Source organism: Falco biarmicus, chromosome 8 (assembly GCF_023638135.1).
Source record: "Falco biarmicus isolate bFalBia1 chromosome 8, bFalBia1.pri, whole genome shotgun sequence".
NCBI classification, from domain to species: Eukaryota; Metazoa; Chordata; class Aves; order Falconiformes; family Falconidae; genus Falco; species Falco biarmicus.
In genome coordinates, this window is record NC_079295.1 from 26,272,035 (window position 1) to 26,284,979 (window position 12,945).

Below are 12,945 nucleotides of genomic sequence, written 5' to 3' on the forward strand. Positions count from 1 at the left end.
CAGCGCACCCCACGCCCGGGCATCCCGCCCGAAGGCCCCGCACCCCTACAGCACCCCGCACCCGCTGCGCCTGCACCCCTCAAGTGCTCCCATCAGGTATCCCCGGTGCCTGGGCACCCCCTCCCCAAAGGTGACCCCCCCACCCTGCCCCGGGCTCTCGCCCTGAACCCCCGCAGCCAGCACTGCCGCCCCGCACCCGGGGCACCCCGCGCCCGAGGCTCCCGGAGGGCTCCCCCGCGCCGGCAACCGTCGGGGCGGCGGGTCGGGCTCCGGTGGCGGCTAGAGGCGGAGGCGGAGCCGGGACGGGCTCCACCCCGGCCCCCGGCCCACATAGGCCGGCCGGGAGGGCCCCTCGCCCCCGGAGCCTGCGCCGTCCCGGGTGCGCGCGGCGGGCCCCGGCGGCGGGCGTTGGGGGTGCCCGGGAGGGGTGGGAAGCGGGGGGACCGTCCCGCCTGGCTGCGGGGGGTCCCATCCTGTCCCACGGCGGCGGGATGCTACGGCAGCGCTGCGGGCGGCTCCTGGCCCGGCTGGAGCGGGCGCTGCAGCTGCTGGAGCTCGGCGGCGGCGCGGAGGAAGGTGGGTGCGCGCAGCCTCTCGGCCCGGGCACCCCGAGCACCCCCGCAATGCTGCCCGTGGGGGCTGGGGGAGCGGGGGGCTGGCTCCCGGCCCGCCTGGCCACCCACTCGTGCTGTCCCCAGACTACATCCAGATTGCTCAGTGCTTCGAGGCGACGCGCCAGCGATGCTGCTGCCTGGAGCAGGACGGGCGGCGGGCCCGCGAGCAGCTGGCGCGGGTGGAGGCCGAGCGGGCGGCGCTGGAGGTGAAGCTCAAGCACGCCCGCAAGCAGGTGGAGGTGGAGATGAAGAAGCGGCACCGTGCAGAGGCTGAGCTGGAGAAGCAGGTCCGGGGGCTGGCTGCAGGGCTACCCGCTGGGGCTGGCTGCGGGGACCCCAACCTGCTCACTGCTGCCCTGTTTCGCTTGCAGGAGCGCAAACTTCAGCTGGTCTTTGAGATCCTGATGCGGGAGCCATGGGGCAGCGGGGTGCTGAGTGGGGAGCAGTGCTCTGTCCTCAGCACCCTGGCCGGCCGGTGCCTCGGGGTGGCCCTGGCACAGGGCAGGAGGTGAGTGGGGCGGGTGGTCCTCGGGCAGCCCTGGGCTCGGCTGTGCCCCGCTCTCCCTCAGCTCTGCCAGCAGCAGCTGTGTGAGCAGGTGCTGGCTGGGGCAGGGGTTGCCCCAGCTGGGCTGACCCCCAGCTTGCTCCCCAGGTCATCTGTAGTGGATGAGTCGTGCCAGTCCCTCCTGTCCCACTCGGACATCAGCTATGACTGCACTGAGGATGATGTGGTAAGGAGCGACCCTGCTGGGAGTTTTGCCCCATTTGTGTGTGTGTGGGGAAGCCCCTTTGCATGGCCATGGTTAGGGGTGGGCTGCCCTGGTCTGCCATCGGAGCCAGACAGATGCTGGGGATGCCCCTGGCCCTGCCAGCCCCCAGCCTCCCTGCTGCCTTTCAGGGTGTTGATATGACGGTGGTGCGGACCCTGAAGCGCAAAGCCCAGGAGAGGCAGGTATGAGGGAAATGCTGGGATGGGGCAGTCCTGGGTGCTGCGGTGGGGTCCCTGCCCCTCCATGGGTGAGGTTCCCCTAGGTCCTCTCTGCTCTCCTGCACTGTGCCTGCGGGACCCTCTGCCCGCACAGGTCCCAGCATGCGGCCCAGGCTGGGGTGCTGGCCCTGGGTCACGCAGGGTTAGGATACCCAGATACTTCTCCATCTCAGCACAGGAGGTTGCAAGGAGCCTGGCAGGGGGTTTAATTTATTGATGCTGTGCTGGGAGCATAGTCTCTCAGCAAACCTTCCGCGATCAATAGAAACTCCATTACCCTCCACTGTGGCCTAGCTGGGCTCCTCAATAATTCATCCCCATGTGCAGGCATCCCACACGCTGCTCCACTCACACCTCTGCATTGCAGGCCTGGCCTCCCCCAGCCCTTGGGCTGACTCTGACCCAAGTGGGGAGCCTGGGTTCTCCATGGTGCCAGATGTGGGGCAGGCAATGCTGGGAGGCAGGGTGAGACTGGGACCTTTGGCGGAACTGAGACCGGTTGGCTTGGGCGCTCTGGGATGTGGGGCAGAGTCCAGGAGGAGGTCTCTGCCTACCCTTCACCCCATCTTCTTTGTTCCCAGCGTGTGTCCCTGGCCCCTCAGATTGGCCCTGTAGTGGTGGCAAAGCGGCACCGTTCTTCTGTGGCACCCCACAACACTGTGAGTAGAGACCCCAGCATACCTTGTGCAGGGATGCGGTGTATGGGCTACCCTGGTGTCAGAAGGCAATGCTGCAGCCTTCAGGCCTGCAGGTCTGTGGGTGCTGTGGGATCTGGAGATGCTCAGTTGTCTCCTCTGGGTGCCTGTGCTCTCCAGCCTGTATCACCCTGGTCCTGGTGGGGACAGCGTCCCTCTCTGTGCTGGACCGGTGGCCTGCAGCCTGTATCCCCCCATACCCATGGTGACAGCATCCCAGGCTGTGCAGGACCTCAGGGACAGGGAGCGGGCAGAGCAGAGCTTGTGGGAAGATGTTGAAGCACCATGGGACTGTAGCCAGGCATGTTCTTACTGCCCCCCATTTCAGCAGGTGAGTGTACCCCCCGTGCCCCCTCCTGCCGAGGTCCCTGCTGACAGCCTCCTGCCTGCTGCTCCGCTGCCATGCCGCCGCTCTCGCCAGGGACATCGTGTCTCCACACATGCAGGTCATGGGAAGGGCTGAGGAGGGGGCTTGTGGATGGTGTGGTGGTGTGGGACCAGCCTTGTGCTGCCATCGTCGCCGGGGAGGGAGGGGATCTGCTGGGGGATGCTTGTCCCCACCGTGGGGGTACTAGGGTCCTCTGGACATGCCAAATGCCATTGTCCCAGCCTAGCTGGGATGCCACAGGGCTCCCTGCGAGGTGGGAAGCCTTCCCATGCCCCAGCCAGTAGCTGGGCCAGTTTGCCTTTCAGGGTCCCCTTGACTGCCTCCTCTCTCTGCAGAGCTGACCACTGTGTGGGACACCAGCAAGGATCCGGGCTGCCGTGCCCTGGGGCGGGAGAGCCATGCCAAAGGCAGCTCTGTGGGACAGCCAGTGCCAGCCTCGTTCCCCTTACCTCCACAGGGCCTCCCGCCACCCCAGCACCAATTCACCTCCAAAACGGTGTGTGTCCCAGCGTGTCTCCCTCCTTTTAGCTGCTATGGAAAAAGGAGCTGGGCAGAGGGAGTTGTTCTGGCGTGGGGGTGGAGGGGCGCAAAGCTCTCCTTCATCCCCTTCACCCCAGCTCTGCCTGCATGGGGGATGGATGGAGGCAGTGGGGGCTGGTTTGGGGGAGGTGGAGTGGTATCTGCAAGAAAGGGGGCTCCTGACCCTGCTCGCCCTCTCCAGGTGATCCGTCCGGAGCCATGTGGTGTCTGTGGCTCCCGTATCCGCTTTGGTAGGGCTGTCATCAAGTGCCGCCAGTGCCAGCTGCTGCTGCACCCCAAGTGCCGGGAGCAGTGCCCCATCGCCTGCACGCCCCAGCCTTACCGCCACGCCTGGCCCTGTGAGGTGAGTGGGACACAGTGGTGCTTGGGGGCTGCTCCGTGTCCCTGTAGGGCTGCTGGGCTGTCAGCTGGATTGCTGGGGCTCTGCCCGCAGGGCTGGGCAGCGGGCACAGACCAGGTCACTGTTGTCCTCCCCAGGGTGTGCTGGCAGACTTTGCCCCCCTGACACCACCCCTGGTGCCCACGCTGGTGGTGCAGTGTGTGACTGAGGTGGAGACGCGAGGCTTGACAGAGGTAGGCCCAGGGCAGTGGGGGCAGTGATGGCAGGGTCCCTCCAGGACTAAGCCCCTCTTCCTGTGCCCCAGACAGGGCTGTACCGGGTGCCAGGCGCAGAGCAGCAGGTGCGGGAGTGGAAGCGGAGGCTGCTGCGAGCTGGGGGCACGCTGCCTGCCCTCAGCAGCGTGGCTGACATCCACGTGGTATGCGGGGTGCTCAAGGACTTTCTGCGGGGGCTCAAGGAGCCACTGGTCACCTTCAGCCTCCATCCTGCCTTCCTTCAGGCTGCTGGTGAGCAGGGGTCCTGAGGTGGGGGGGGGAAGGGGCTGCTCCTCCCCTAACACAGCTCCCTGGTGCTACCACAGACATCCCGGATGATGCTGCCTGTGGCACAGCCCTGCGCCACGTGGTGAGCAAGCTGCCCCCAGCCAACAGGGACACCCTGGCTTTCCTCATGCTGCACCTGCTCAGGTGAGGAGCTCATCCTAGCATGGGGTCTGTCCCCATCTCCTGGCGCTCTGCCCCTTGCCTGGGCTCTGTGCCCCAGAGCAGGGAAGGTGGGCTGAAAGGCCCCTTGGCTCACATTGTCCCGCCTCGCAGGGTGTCACACAGCCCTGACTGCAAGATGGACGTGCTCAACCTGTCCCGTGTGTTTGGTCCCACACTGGTGGGACATGGCTCAGCCAACCCCACACCACTCGCCATCATGGAGGACACACCGCGGCAGTGCAAGGTGAGGGGGTCACAGAGGCATGGGGTGTGTACCCCGAGTGCTGCCAGCAATCCCCATCCTCCATCCCTCCCTGCCCAGGTGGTGGCTCGGCTCCTCGCTCTACCACCCGACTTCTGGAGAGGCTTTGTGGGGATGGAGAAGGAGAACCCTGTGCAGACGCTAGTGCCGGGGGACGATCGTGGTGAGGCACAGGAACCTTGACCCCTCCCTGCCCTTGCCCTGTGGCTGCTGAAGGGTCCTGGGTGCCTGCAGCTGGGCTGGGGTGTGATAGCCAGCCCATCACTCTGTCCTGCAGAGCCATTCTGCCCCACCACTGCCTCTGAGCCCAAGCCAGGCCAGCTGAGCCCAGCCAGCACCTGCTGCCTCCCTGGCACCCTACGGAGCTGCATGGGCACGGCCGTCCAGCCCCAGTGAGTGCTGCTGGGGGGGGGGGGGGGGCAGGGGAGCTTGCTTTGCACCCCTGACTCATCTCTCTCCCCACGCAGGCAGGGGCCAGCCCCGAAGAAGGTGGGCCGGTTCTTCCCTTCTCTGGTGTAGCCTGCAGCAGTGGCTCCCTGGGGGCGTGGAGCTGGCACCAGAGGAGCGAAGCCTGCAGGACCAGGTAGCTAGCTGCCTGTGGACTGGTGGTGCTGAGCTCCAGGCCCTGCTTTGCTTCCCCAGTGATGGTGGAGCAGGGCTGTCTCTGCCCAGCCGCCGCGGTGGCGACACTGCATTGTACTTACAGCCTGGTTTGTATTAAATGTTTGCAGTAAACCAAGCCTGGCTGTGGCTGCTGTCTGTCCCCCCCTCCTGCTGCCAGGTGCCAGGTTTTGGGGCTCACTGGCATGATGAAGCCTGGCTGGGCAGCAGTCAAGAGCTGTACTGACAGCAAGGTGAGCAGTACTTTCCCAAATCCCCTGCTTTTGCTGGGCAGAGAGGGGGAGGGCAAAGCAGAGCCCCCCGCCCCCAGCCCTAGCTGAAGTCCTCCTCTTCCTGCCCTGGAGCCAGCATTCGGGAGGCCCCTCTTTCAGCCCAGATGTTGGCCTCAACTAATCAGAGCTGCTGCTGCTCAGGGCAGAACAACCTTAAACCGTTTCCAGACTTCCTGGCACCTCGGTGGAAGCCCCTTTAACTCTTTCCTCCCCTCCAGCCCTGGCACTGGAGCTGTGAAGCCCAAGCAGGGCTGGATGCACAGTGCTCTCCCCCCAAGAGGGGGAAGCTGGGTGAGGCTGTAATGGAGCAAGAGCCCAGAAAGGACTTGTTCCCCAGATAACTCTGCACAAGGGACAGCCACTACAAGGGCCACCTAGGGAGAAGGGGCATTACACAACAAGGGCTAAGCAGCCCAGCAGCCGAGAAACCTTTGTCCACACTAAAAGTCAGGTCAGAGGTGGTGGGGCACAGAAGAAAATTCACGTACAATCCTGAAAGAAAGTACTTTAGTTGTTTCCCCCAGTGCAGGGGTGTTCACCAGTGGGCAAGGAAATTAGCACATCCAAGGCAGAGGCAAAACTGAAGGAGTTTAATGTGCTTAAAGCCAGGGAACAGCTAATCCCCGCCCAGGACCACAGAAGAACTGGCACAGGAAGGCACAAGGCTAGGAGCAAGGATTTACTGCAAATCCATCAGGCTGGGGTGGTACTGGATGCATGGAGAATCCCTAATGCGGTGCCTCACTGAAGGTGAAAGGAGTGGTGGGGCCCTCGGTGGACCGCAGGGCTTTAGCACAGAGCTCCAAAACCAGAGGCAAAGATGGGGAGGTAAGCGGATAAAGGCCAGTGTTGGTTACCATAGACTGTGGCAGTATCAGCAAGGAGCAGCCTTCAATAAAAAGGGGGTTTTTTTTGAGACTGAGCAAGATAGTAGGTCTCTTACATGTGTAAGTTGATTGCTCTGGTGCCCTGTGGATGTGGCTGGTGCAAGGGGAGACATGCAGCATACCACCCAAGCTACACCCATGCTGGTGAAGAGAAGGCTGTTGGCCCACCAGCGTGGCAGGGGCCTGCTGCCGTCACCCTGAGCCCTGCCTAGGCACCCTGTGCAGGTCTTGGCCTGACTGCAGCAGGCTCAACAAGGCTGGCTGGCAGCTCCCCTGTACTGTGAGCCCTTAGGGGCAGAGGTGATGCTGGGGGAAGGTGTGGTTTTGCAGCTCCCTCCAGGGCCAGCAGCTTGCCTGTCCAACCTGGCTCTTGTGCCAGTGCCCTTAGGACAGGCTGGTGCTGCCCTGTTTTCCCAGCAGCAGGCAGAAGCCCAGCTCAGGCTGTTGCAATCACGCTGCTGAAATAGGGATCCTCACAACCAGCTCCTGCAGGCTGAGCTGCCTGTGCAGGATAGGCCGATTCAAAGCTCCCTGGCCTCTGAGGTGGGCCAACACCTTCCAGGGAGTTGCAGAAAGCAAGTGATGCAGGGAGAACCTGGCTAGAGGTTCCAAGACTGTGCTGGTAGCACCCTTTGGTGGAGAAACACTCGAAGCTGGACCCAAGGTGCTGCAGGCAGCAAGTGCTCCCTCAACAGCCTCAGTTCAGGGCTCCCTGCGCAGGCACACAGGCTGATGCCAGGGCCATATGCTGTCCCTGAAGCCTTCACCCTGCCCCAGGGTCGGTCCCTGGGCTGCAAGAGAAGCAGCACACGAGGCTGATGCTCACCAGCTTTAATGTCAGTCTGGAGTAGGAGTCAGGCACTTGCAGGGCTCCTGGATTGCACCTAACCCTAACTGCAAACCTCCCAGGAGACGAAGCCTCAGCCTGGGCTTTTGCTGTGGGTGGCTGGTGCAGGATTAACCTGATGATCACAGGATAATCTGGTTTTTGTAGCTGCGGCTCAGCTCCTTGTGAGGAAGGACGATGGAATTGAGAATAACAACCTCAGCAGGGATGGTGACGCTGCAGCCTGTGAGGAGAGCACGAGGGGGTTAGCAGGAGGCGAAAGACTGCCTCAGGGTGTGGGGCTGGGGCAGCTGGGTGCTGGTGGGACATACCCAGGATTGTGATGGATGGTGTGAGGCGCCCATCCCGAAAAAGGGTCTCGCTGTCAATCTTGGCATAGGGATCGTTGGGGTTGGGGTCACTGGGTGTTCCTTCAACCCGGGCCCAGCGCCCAATAGTGCTGTCCCAGCCCACAATGGTATTGAGGACGCAAGTGTGGTCCTGGGACAGAAGAAAGGGGTATGAAGGGTACTTCTGCCTCCCCGCAAGGGGTGCAAGTTGACACCTGCCTCCTCAGGCTAACCCTACTTACGTGAAGTGAGGCACCGTGCAGGACAATGGACTCTCGCACACGTACACCAGCTCCCACTGTCACCCCCTCCCCAATGGAGACATTGGGGCCCAGCTGTGAGGACAGAGGGAGGAAACGAGGTCAAGGACAATGGTGCCCTCAGCACCTGCAGGCATCGCCCTGCTGTGGGGCCCCCAGGGCTGCACTCACCACTGCAGTGCTGTCGATGGAGGCCGTCGGGTGGATGTACACATTCCCTGCAACACAAGGCAGCTGCATCAGGGGAGGCACCCCACAGGAGCACCTGCCTCTCAGATGTGGGGAGGTCCTGCCCATGGGTCCCACTGCCTCTGCCAGGAAGCCCCCAGGGTGGTAGGGGATGTCAGAGAGGTACCTTGGATGATAGGGCCTCCAGGTTTGTTCTGGGCCAGCCTCTCTGGGTGGCTTTTACTGTACTGGTTCAGGTAAAGACGACTGGCATAAATAGCAGAGCTGGGGGAGGAAACGCAAAAGATTATCACCTCTCTGGCATCTACCGGGACAGAGAATGGTCTGAATTCAGCACCCCCCTACCCACCCACCCCCAGGGCCTTGCCTGGGCATCCTCTTCTCCCACCCCTGGTACAGACTGCTACATGCTCCCACTTGCACCACCACTAGCCCCAGCCCTTACCCAGCTGACTTGATCTGGCTCCAGAAGCCATCGGTTTTGTAGACGTAGAGTTTGCCGCTCCCAGCCAGTGCTGTGAAAACATCCTGCTCTAGCCGGATCACTTCTGCACGCTGCCAGCCATTGGAGCTCTCCTCTCTGCAAGTGAGAGGTCTGTTAGGCACCCACTCCAGTTACGGCCTCAACCAGGGACCCCAGAAGCTACCCTCCCCAAATCTGGGACCTCTGCTGATCCTAGATTCCTATCTAACCATGCGCTTCTCCCCAAAGGTGGGGACAGCCCTACCTGTCAGGCTAGGCCTCCTGAGCCCCAGAGCAGCAGAGGGATGGGGCTCTGCCATCTACAATAAACTCTGAGCCAGAAGTTGATGGTGCAAGAGTCCCACCCAGTCCAAGTGGGTGTATATGCAACAGATCCTGCCCCCATTCCAGGGCCCTGCACAGCTGGATTTTTGCTTGGGTGGTGGCAGAGATGTCAGGTGACAGACTAGCTGGTGCAGAGAACTGGAGGGGGGAGCAGAGCATTCCCAAGTGAAAGGCTTGTTCAGCCCCTTGTCTGGAGCTGAATGAGAATGGGGTGGGAGGAGAGGATGCAAGAGGGGGAGTCTCAAGCTAGCCAGGAGGGGAGCAGAGGGGAGAGCAGCCTTGCAGAGCAGCCTGGAGCAGAGGAAAGCATGCATTACCACTAGTGATGATCCAGCCCGAAGAACAGCCAGGGCAGACACAGAGGGAGACTTACCCAAGGTAAGGACAGCTGGTGCAGGACCAGGAAACAAGTGAGTGATGGCAGAGGAAGAGAGAAGATAGAGAAAGAATGGAGGATGAGCGTGCCACTGCAGCCCCAGGAAGCAGTGAGGTGGGCGGGATGCGGGACAGAGAGAGGCACTCACAGCACTAGCTCCTGCTGGTTCCTCTGGAAGACCTCGCCAATGTGCTGGAAGATGGCAGGTGTGAACAGGTAGATGCCACAGTTAATGATCTCACTGACAAACGTGCTGGGCTTCTCCACGTAGTGCTGGACCTGGAGGTGAGGGAAGAGACATGAGTTTCAGGGTACAGCCCCCACACCTGGCATCACGCCCTCTGTGGCACACTGGGAACACGCATCCATGCCATGCCTGGCTCCCCAAGGCCCTCTAGTACCTCCTGCGTGTCCACATTCGCCACGATACAGCCATAATTCAGTGCCTGCGTCCTGTTGGCCTGCAGAGTGAGGACATGTTAGCAGTGGTAGTGCAGCAGGCACGTAGATGAGACCCAGAGCTCACACCCAGGGCCCCATCCACCATAGGAGCTGCTGGTTTCTAGACAAGCCCATGGTAAAGCACCGCTGCTCCTCTGTTCCCCAGCACTGCCACTCACTGTGGTACCCAGAATGACAAAGCTCTGCGCATCCCCGTGCCGCTGCCAGAACTCCAGCATCTCCTGCAAGGGGAACTCTGAGCACACGTCTGCGTTGAGGACAAAGAAGGCCTCAGCACCACCTGAGAGGATCTGGTCTCGAAAGTGATAGATTCCACCACCAGTGCCCAGTGCCGCGTACTCCTGGAGATACCTGCGAGCCAAGCAGGGAGAAGCGAGGACTTAGGGGAGCGGGTGTCTGGTGGCACCAGCCGGCGGCAGGGCAGGGAACGGCTGGCAGGGGCTGGAGAGCCATAATCCTGCCACGCAGAGCCGGGGCTCACGTAGCTGTGGGCACAGGGGAAGGAGGTCGCGGTGTGCTTGGAGCTGCGCTGGAGAGGCGTCTCCGGAGCAGGAACCAGCCAGGGCAGGGCGCAGGGCAAGGGAAATGTGCCAGGAGGAACGCGGGAGCACAGCTGTGCCCATCCACGGCGGGACAGGGCCCACCCGCCCATCGGCCAGGTGGTGGCCGGAGGCTGCCAGCCCGGGGGGGGCGGGCTGGGCCCCCGCGGGTACCCCGGGGGTGCGAGGGCTGCCGCCCACCTGATGGGGATCTTGAACTCCTGCTGCGCCGACACCAGGAAGCGGCTGAGGGCCTCGTGGGGCTGGTAGAAGCCCATCAGCAGGATCTCCTTCATGCCGGGCACCTGGGGACGGACGGAGGGGGCAGTGCGGGCAGCGCGGCCCCGGGCCCCAGCCCCCCGCCCCCGGCCCCCCGTACCTTGGCGCAGGCCTCGATGTGGTGCTGCACCATGGGCACCCCGGCCACGGGGAACAGCGGCTTGGGCACCTCGAAGGACAGCGGCCGGAACCGGGTCCCTGCGGAGCGGAGCGGAGCGCGGTCGGCGGGGCCCGGCGCGGGGTGGCGCCCCGCGGCCCCGCCGCACTTACCCTTCTGCGGGCCGCCGATGAGGATGACCGCCTTCAGCGGCATGGCGGCCCCGCTCCGCCGCCCCGCCGGCCCCCGCTCGGCCCGGTCCCGCCGCCGCTTCCGCACTCGGCGCTGCGACACGTCAGCTGCGCGGGGCTGACGCTGCGCCACCGCGCCGCGCGGCGCTGCTGCGGGCGGCCGCCAGGGGGCGCGGCGGCGGCGGCGGGAGGGGGACGCGCCTGCGCGTGGCCGACGGCGGGCGCGCGAGGCCGGGCTGCGCGCGTGCACAGGGGCGGCGGTGTGCGCGTGTGCGGGCCGAGCAGTCGTGCGCGTGCAGAGCGGCGGCCGGGCGCGTGGCGGGTGCGTGGCGGTGCGCGTGCAAGGGAGCACTGGTGCGCGTGCCAAGGAGCGACGTGCGCGTGCAAGCAAGCGGCGGTGTGCACATGCAAGGGAGCACTGGTGTGCGTGCAAGGAAGCAGCGATGTGCGCATGCAAGGAAGCGGCAGTGCGCGTGCAAGGGAGCAGCGGTGTGCGCATGCAAGGGAACACTGGTGCACGTGCCAAGGAGTGACATGCACGCACGCAAGGGAGCACTAGTGCACGTGCAGGGAAGCGGCAGTGCGCGCATGCAGGGGAGCACTGGTGTGCGTGCAAGGGAGCAGCAGTGCCCAGGAGTGGCAGTGTACTTGTGCAAGGGAGCGGCAGTGTGCAGCTGCAAGGGAGCAGCCACATGCACGTGGCAGGCACACAAAGGAGCAGCTGTGCAGGGACTTGGTTGCCTGTGCACGCATGCGTGTGTGCATATGCGCAAGGGAGCGGCTCCGTGTGTGGCTGTGCATAGGGGAGCATCAGTATGAGCATGTAGCAGAGCCGCCATGCATGTGCACATGCCCTGGTGCGTGTAAGTGGGTGTGTTTATAGAAGGGCGGGGTGCGTTGGCGTGCACGGCGGGGACACCGTGGCCTGTGGTATGTGCTCAGGCACATGGGTGTGGGACAGGCTGCACGGTGCTGTGCGCCTGTGTGTGTGCACGGGCCTGTGCGCCTGTGTCAGGGTGGGTGGGAGCGTGGCAGCCCGTAGGCACAAGTCATGACGTGTGTGCCCATGCACGGCGGTGCATGCACGCGGGACACGGGTAGGGGGTGCACCCAGGGGCCGGTGGGTGCTGCTCGGGGAGGGACAGGCTGGGCTGTAACCAGAGCAGCCCCTGCCAGCACTGCCAGCCCAGCCTCTTATGGGCAGCGGGTATTTATAGCCGGGTGGCAGGTCTGTGCCGCGGGGTGCCCCTCACCTGCACCCACTGTGTCCCTGGCAGGAGCCCGGTGCCGGTGCCCTGCTGGCCGTGCCACCGCTGGGCCTGCCAGCACCCGGTATTTTTGCTCCATGACGACAGTGCCCCGTGAGCCACCCCGCTACACCCACCCCGGCGCTTTGCAGCTTTCCTGGCTCCTTCCCCAAGTTTCCGACACCCTTCGCCAGCCCGGCCCCACCTGGAAGCCTTCCTGGCTTTGGGTCTCTGGATTTTGGGACAGGAGTCTGCCAAGGTGCCCGGGGGGCTGCTCTGCCCACCCCCTCATGCCCTCCCAGCGAGGCACGGAGACAGGACCGGCTGCTCAGGGTCTTTATTGCTGCTCTGGCACATTGCTTGCTCCAAACCAGGGGGACGCTGGCAACTCTGGAGCCCGGCAGAGGGGAGGGGAAGGGGACAGGGATGGGCAGATGCCTTCTCCCAACAGTTAATAAATAAAGCCCTATTGCTACAGCAGCATCTGGAAGGTGGGTGCCCAACCGCTGCTCCCGTTCCCCAGCGCAGGGCACCTCGGACACACCGGAGCATCCTGCCACCGGCTGGGGAGGGGATGCAGGGCTCAGCAAGGCACCTGTGAGGCTGTGCCTTGGCACCGGGGGGGACAGGGGGGAGGTGCTGGGGGGGCAGTCTGGGGACAGGTGAGTGGGATGGTGGTGGGGCACAGGGCGAGGGCCAGAGCCGGGCGGCAGAGTACAAGCAGCGTGGGCCTGAGCAGGTGCAGGAGGTGTGCATCGCACGTGGGTCCCCCCTGCAAAGAGGGGGTGCTGGCCAGCCTCCCACCCTGGTGTGGAGCGCAGCCGACAGCCCCAGGGAAGGCACCGGCATCGGTCCTGGGGCTGCAAACCCGCTTGCCAGGACCAGGGCTGGGAGGAGTGGAAGGGGGGGCTGGTGGCCCCCACTCCCAGCCGTGAGGACCAGGGTTGTGCCGGCTGGTGGAGGGCCGCAGCAGGGCAGGGGGCTGTGGGTGGACCCCTCTCTGCAGGAAC

At 64.1% G+C, this 12,945-nt stretch overlaps 2 protein-coding genes across 3 annotated transcripts; one reads left to right on the forward strand and one right to left on the reverse strand.

Annotated features, from left to right (window-relative positions):
- The first annotated feature begins 382 nt into the window (after positions 1-382).
- On the forward strand, positions 383-5,361 carry RACGAP1 (Rac GTPase activating protein 1). 2 transcript variants are annotated; one of them, XM_056349454.1, is made up of 16 exons: positions 383-576; positions 699-901; positions 986-1,122; positions 1,267-1,345; positions 1,513-1,566; positions 2,184-2,261; positions 2,626-2,743; positions 3,021-3,181; positions 3,407-3,568; positions 3,703-3,798; positions 3,870-4,071; positions 4,146-4,251; positions 4,381-4,513; positions 4,592-4,694; positions 4,809-4,923; positions 4,999-5,361. In XM_056349454.1, the coding sequence occupies exons 1-16, from the start codon at positions 492-494 to the stop codon at positions 5,048-5,050; spliced, it is 1,884 nt and encodes a 627-aa protein (XP_056205429.1). In that variant the 5' UTR covers positions 383-491; the 3' UTR covers positions 5,051-5,361. The 2 variants fall into 2 exon arrangements, with proteins under 2 accessions (XP_056205429.1, XP_056205430.1); XM_056349455.1 differs by having other exon boundaries at positions 2,629-2,743.
- Positions 5,362-5,992: 631 nt separating this feature from the next.
- GMPPA (GDP-mannose pyrophosphorylase A) lies at positions 5,993-10,818 on the reverse strand. Its single transcript, XM_056350166.1, has 12 exons — positions 10,671-10,818; positions 10,501-10,598; positions 10,323-10,426; positions 9,741-9,933; positions 9,522-9,581; positions 9,269-9,399; positions 8,382-8,516; positions 8,103-8,200; positions 7,919-7,965; positions 7,730-7,822; positions 7,470-7,638; positions 5,993-7,381 (listed from the first exon to the last, which is right to left on the reverse strand). The coding sequence occupies exons 1-12, from the start codon at positions 10,711-10,713 to the stop codon at positions 7,281-7,283; spliced, it is 1,272 nt and encodes a 423-aa protein (XP_056206141.1). The 5' UTR covers positions 10,714-10,818; the 3' UTR covers positions 5,993-7,280.
- Between the last annotated feature and the right edge of the window lie 2,127 nt (positions 10,819-12,945).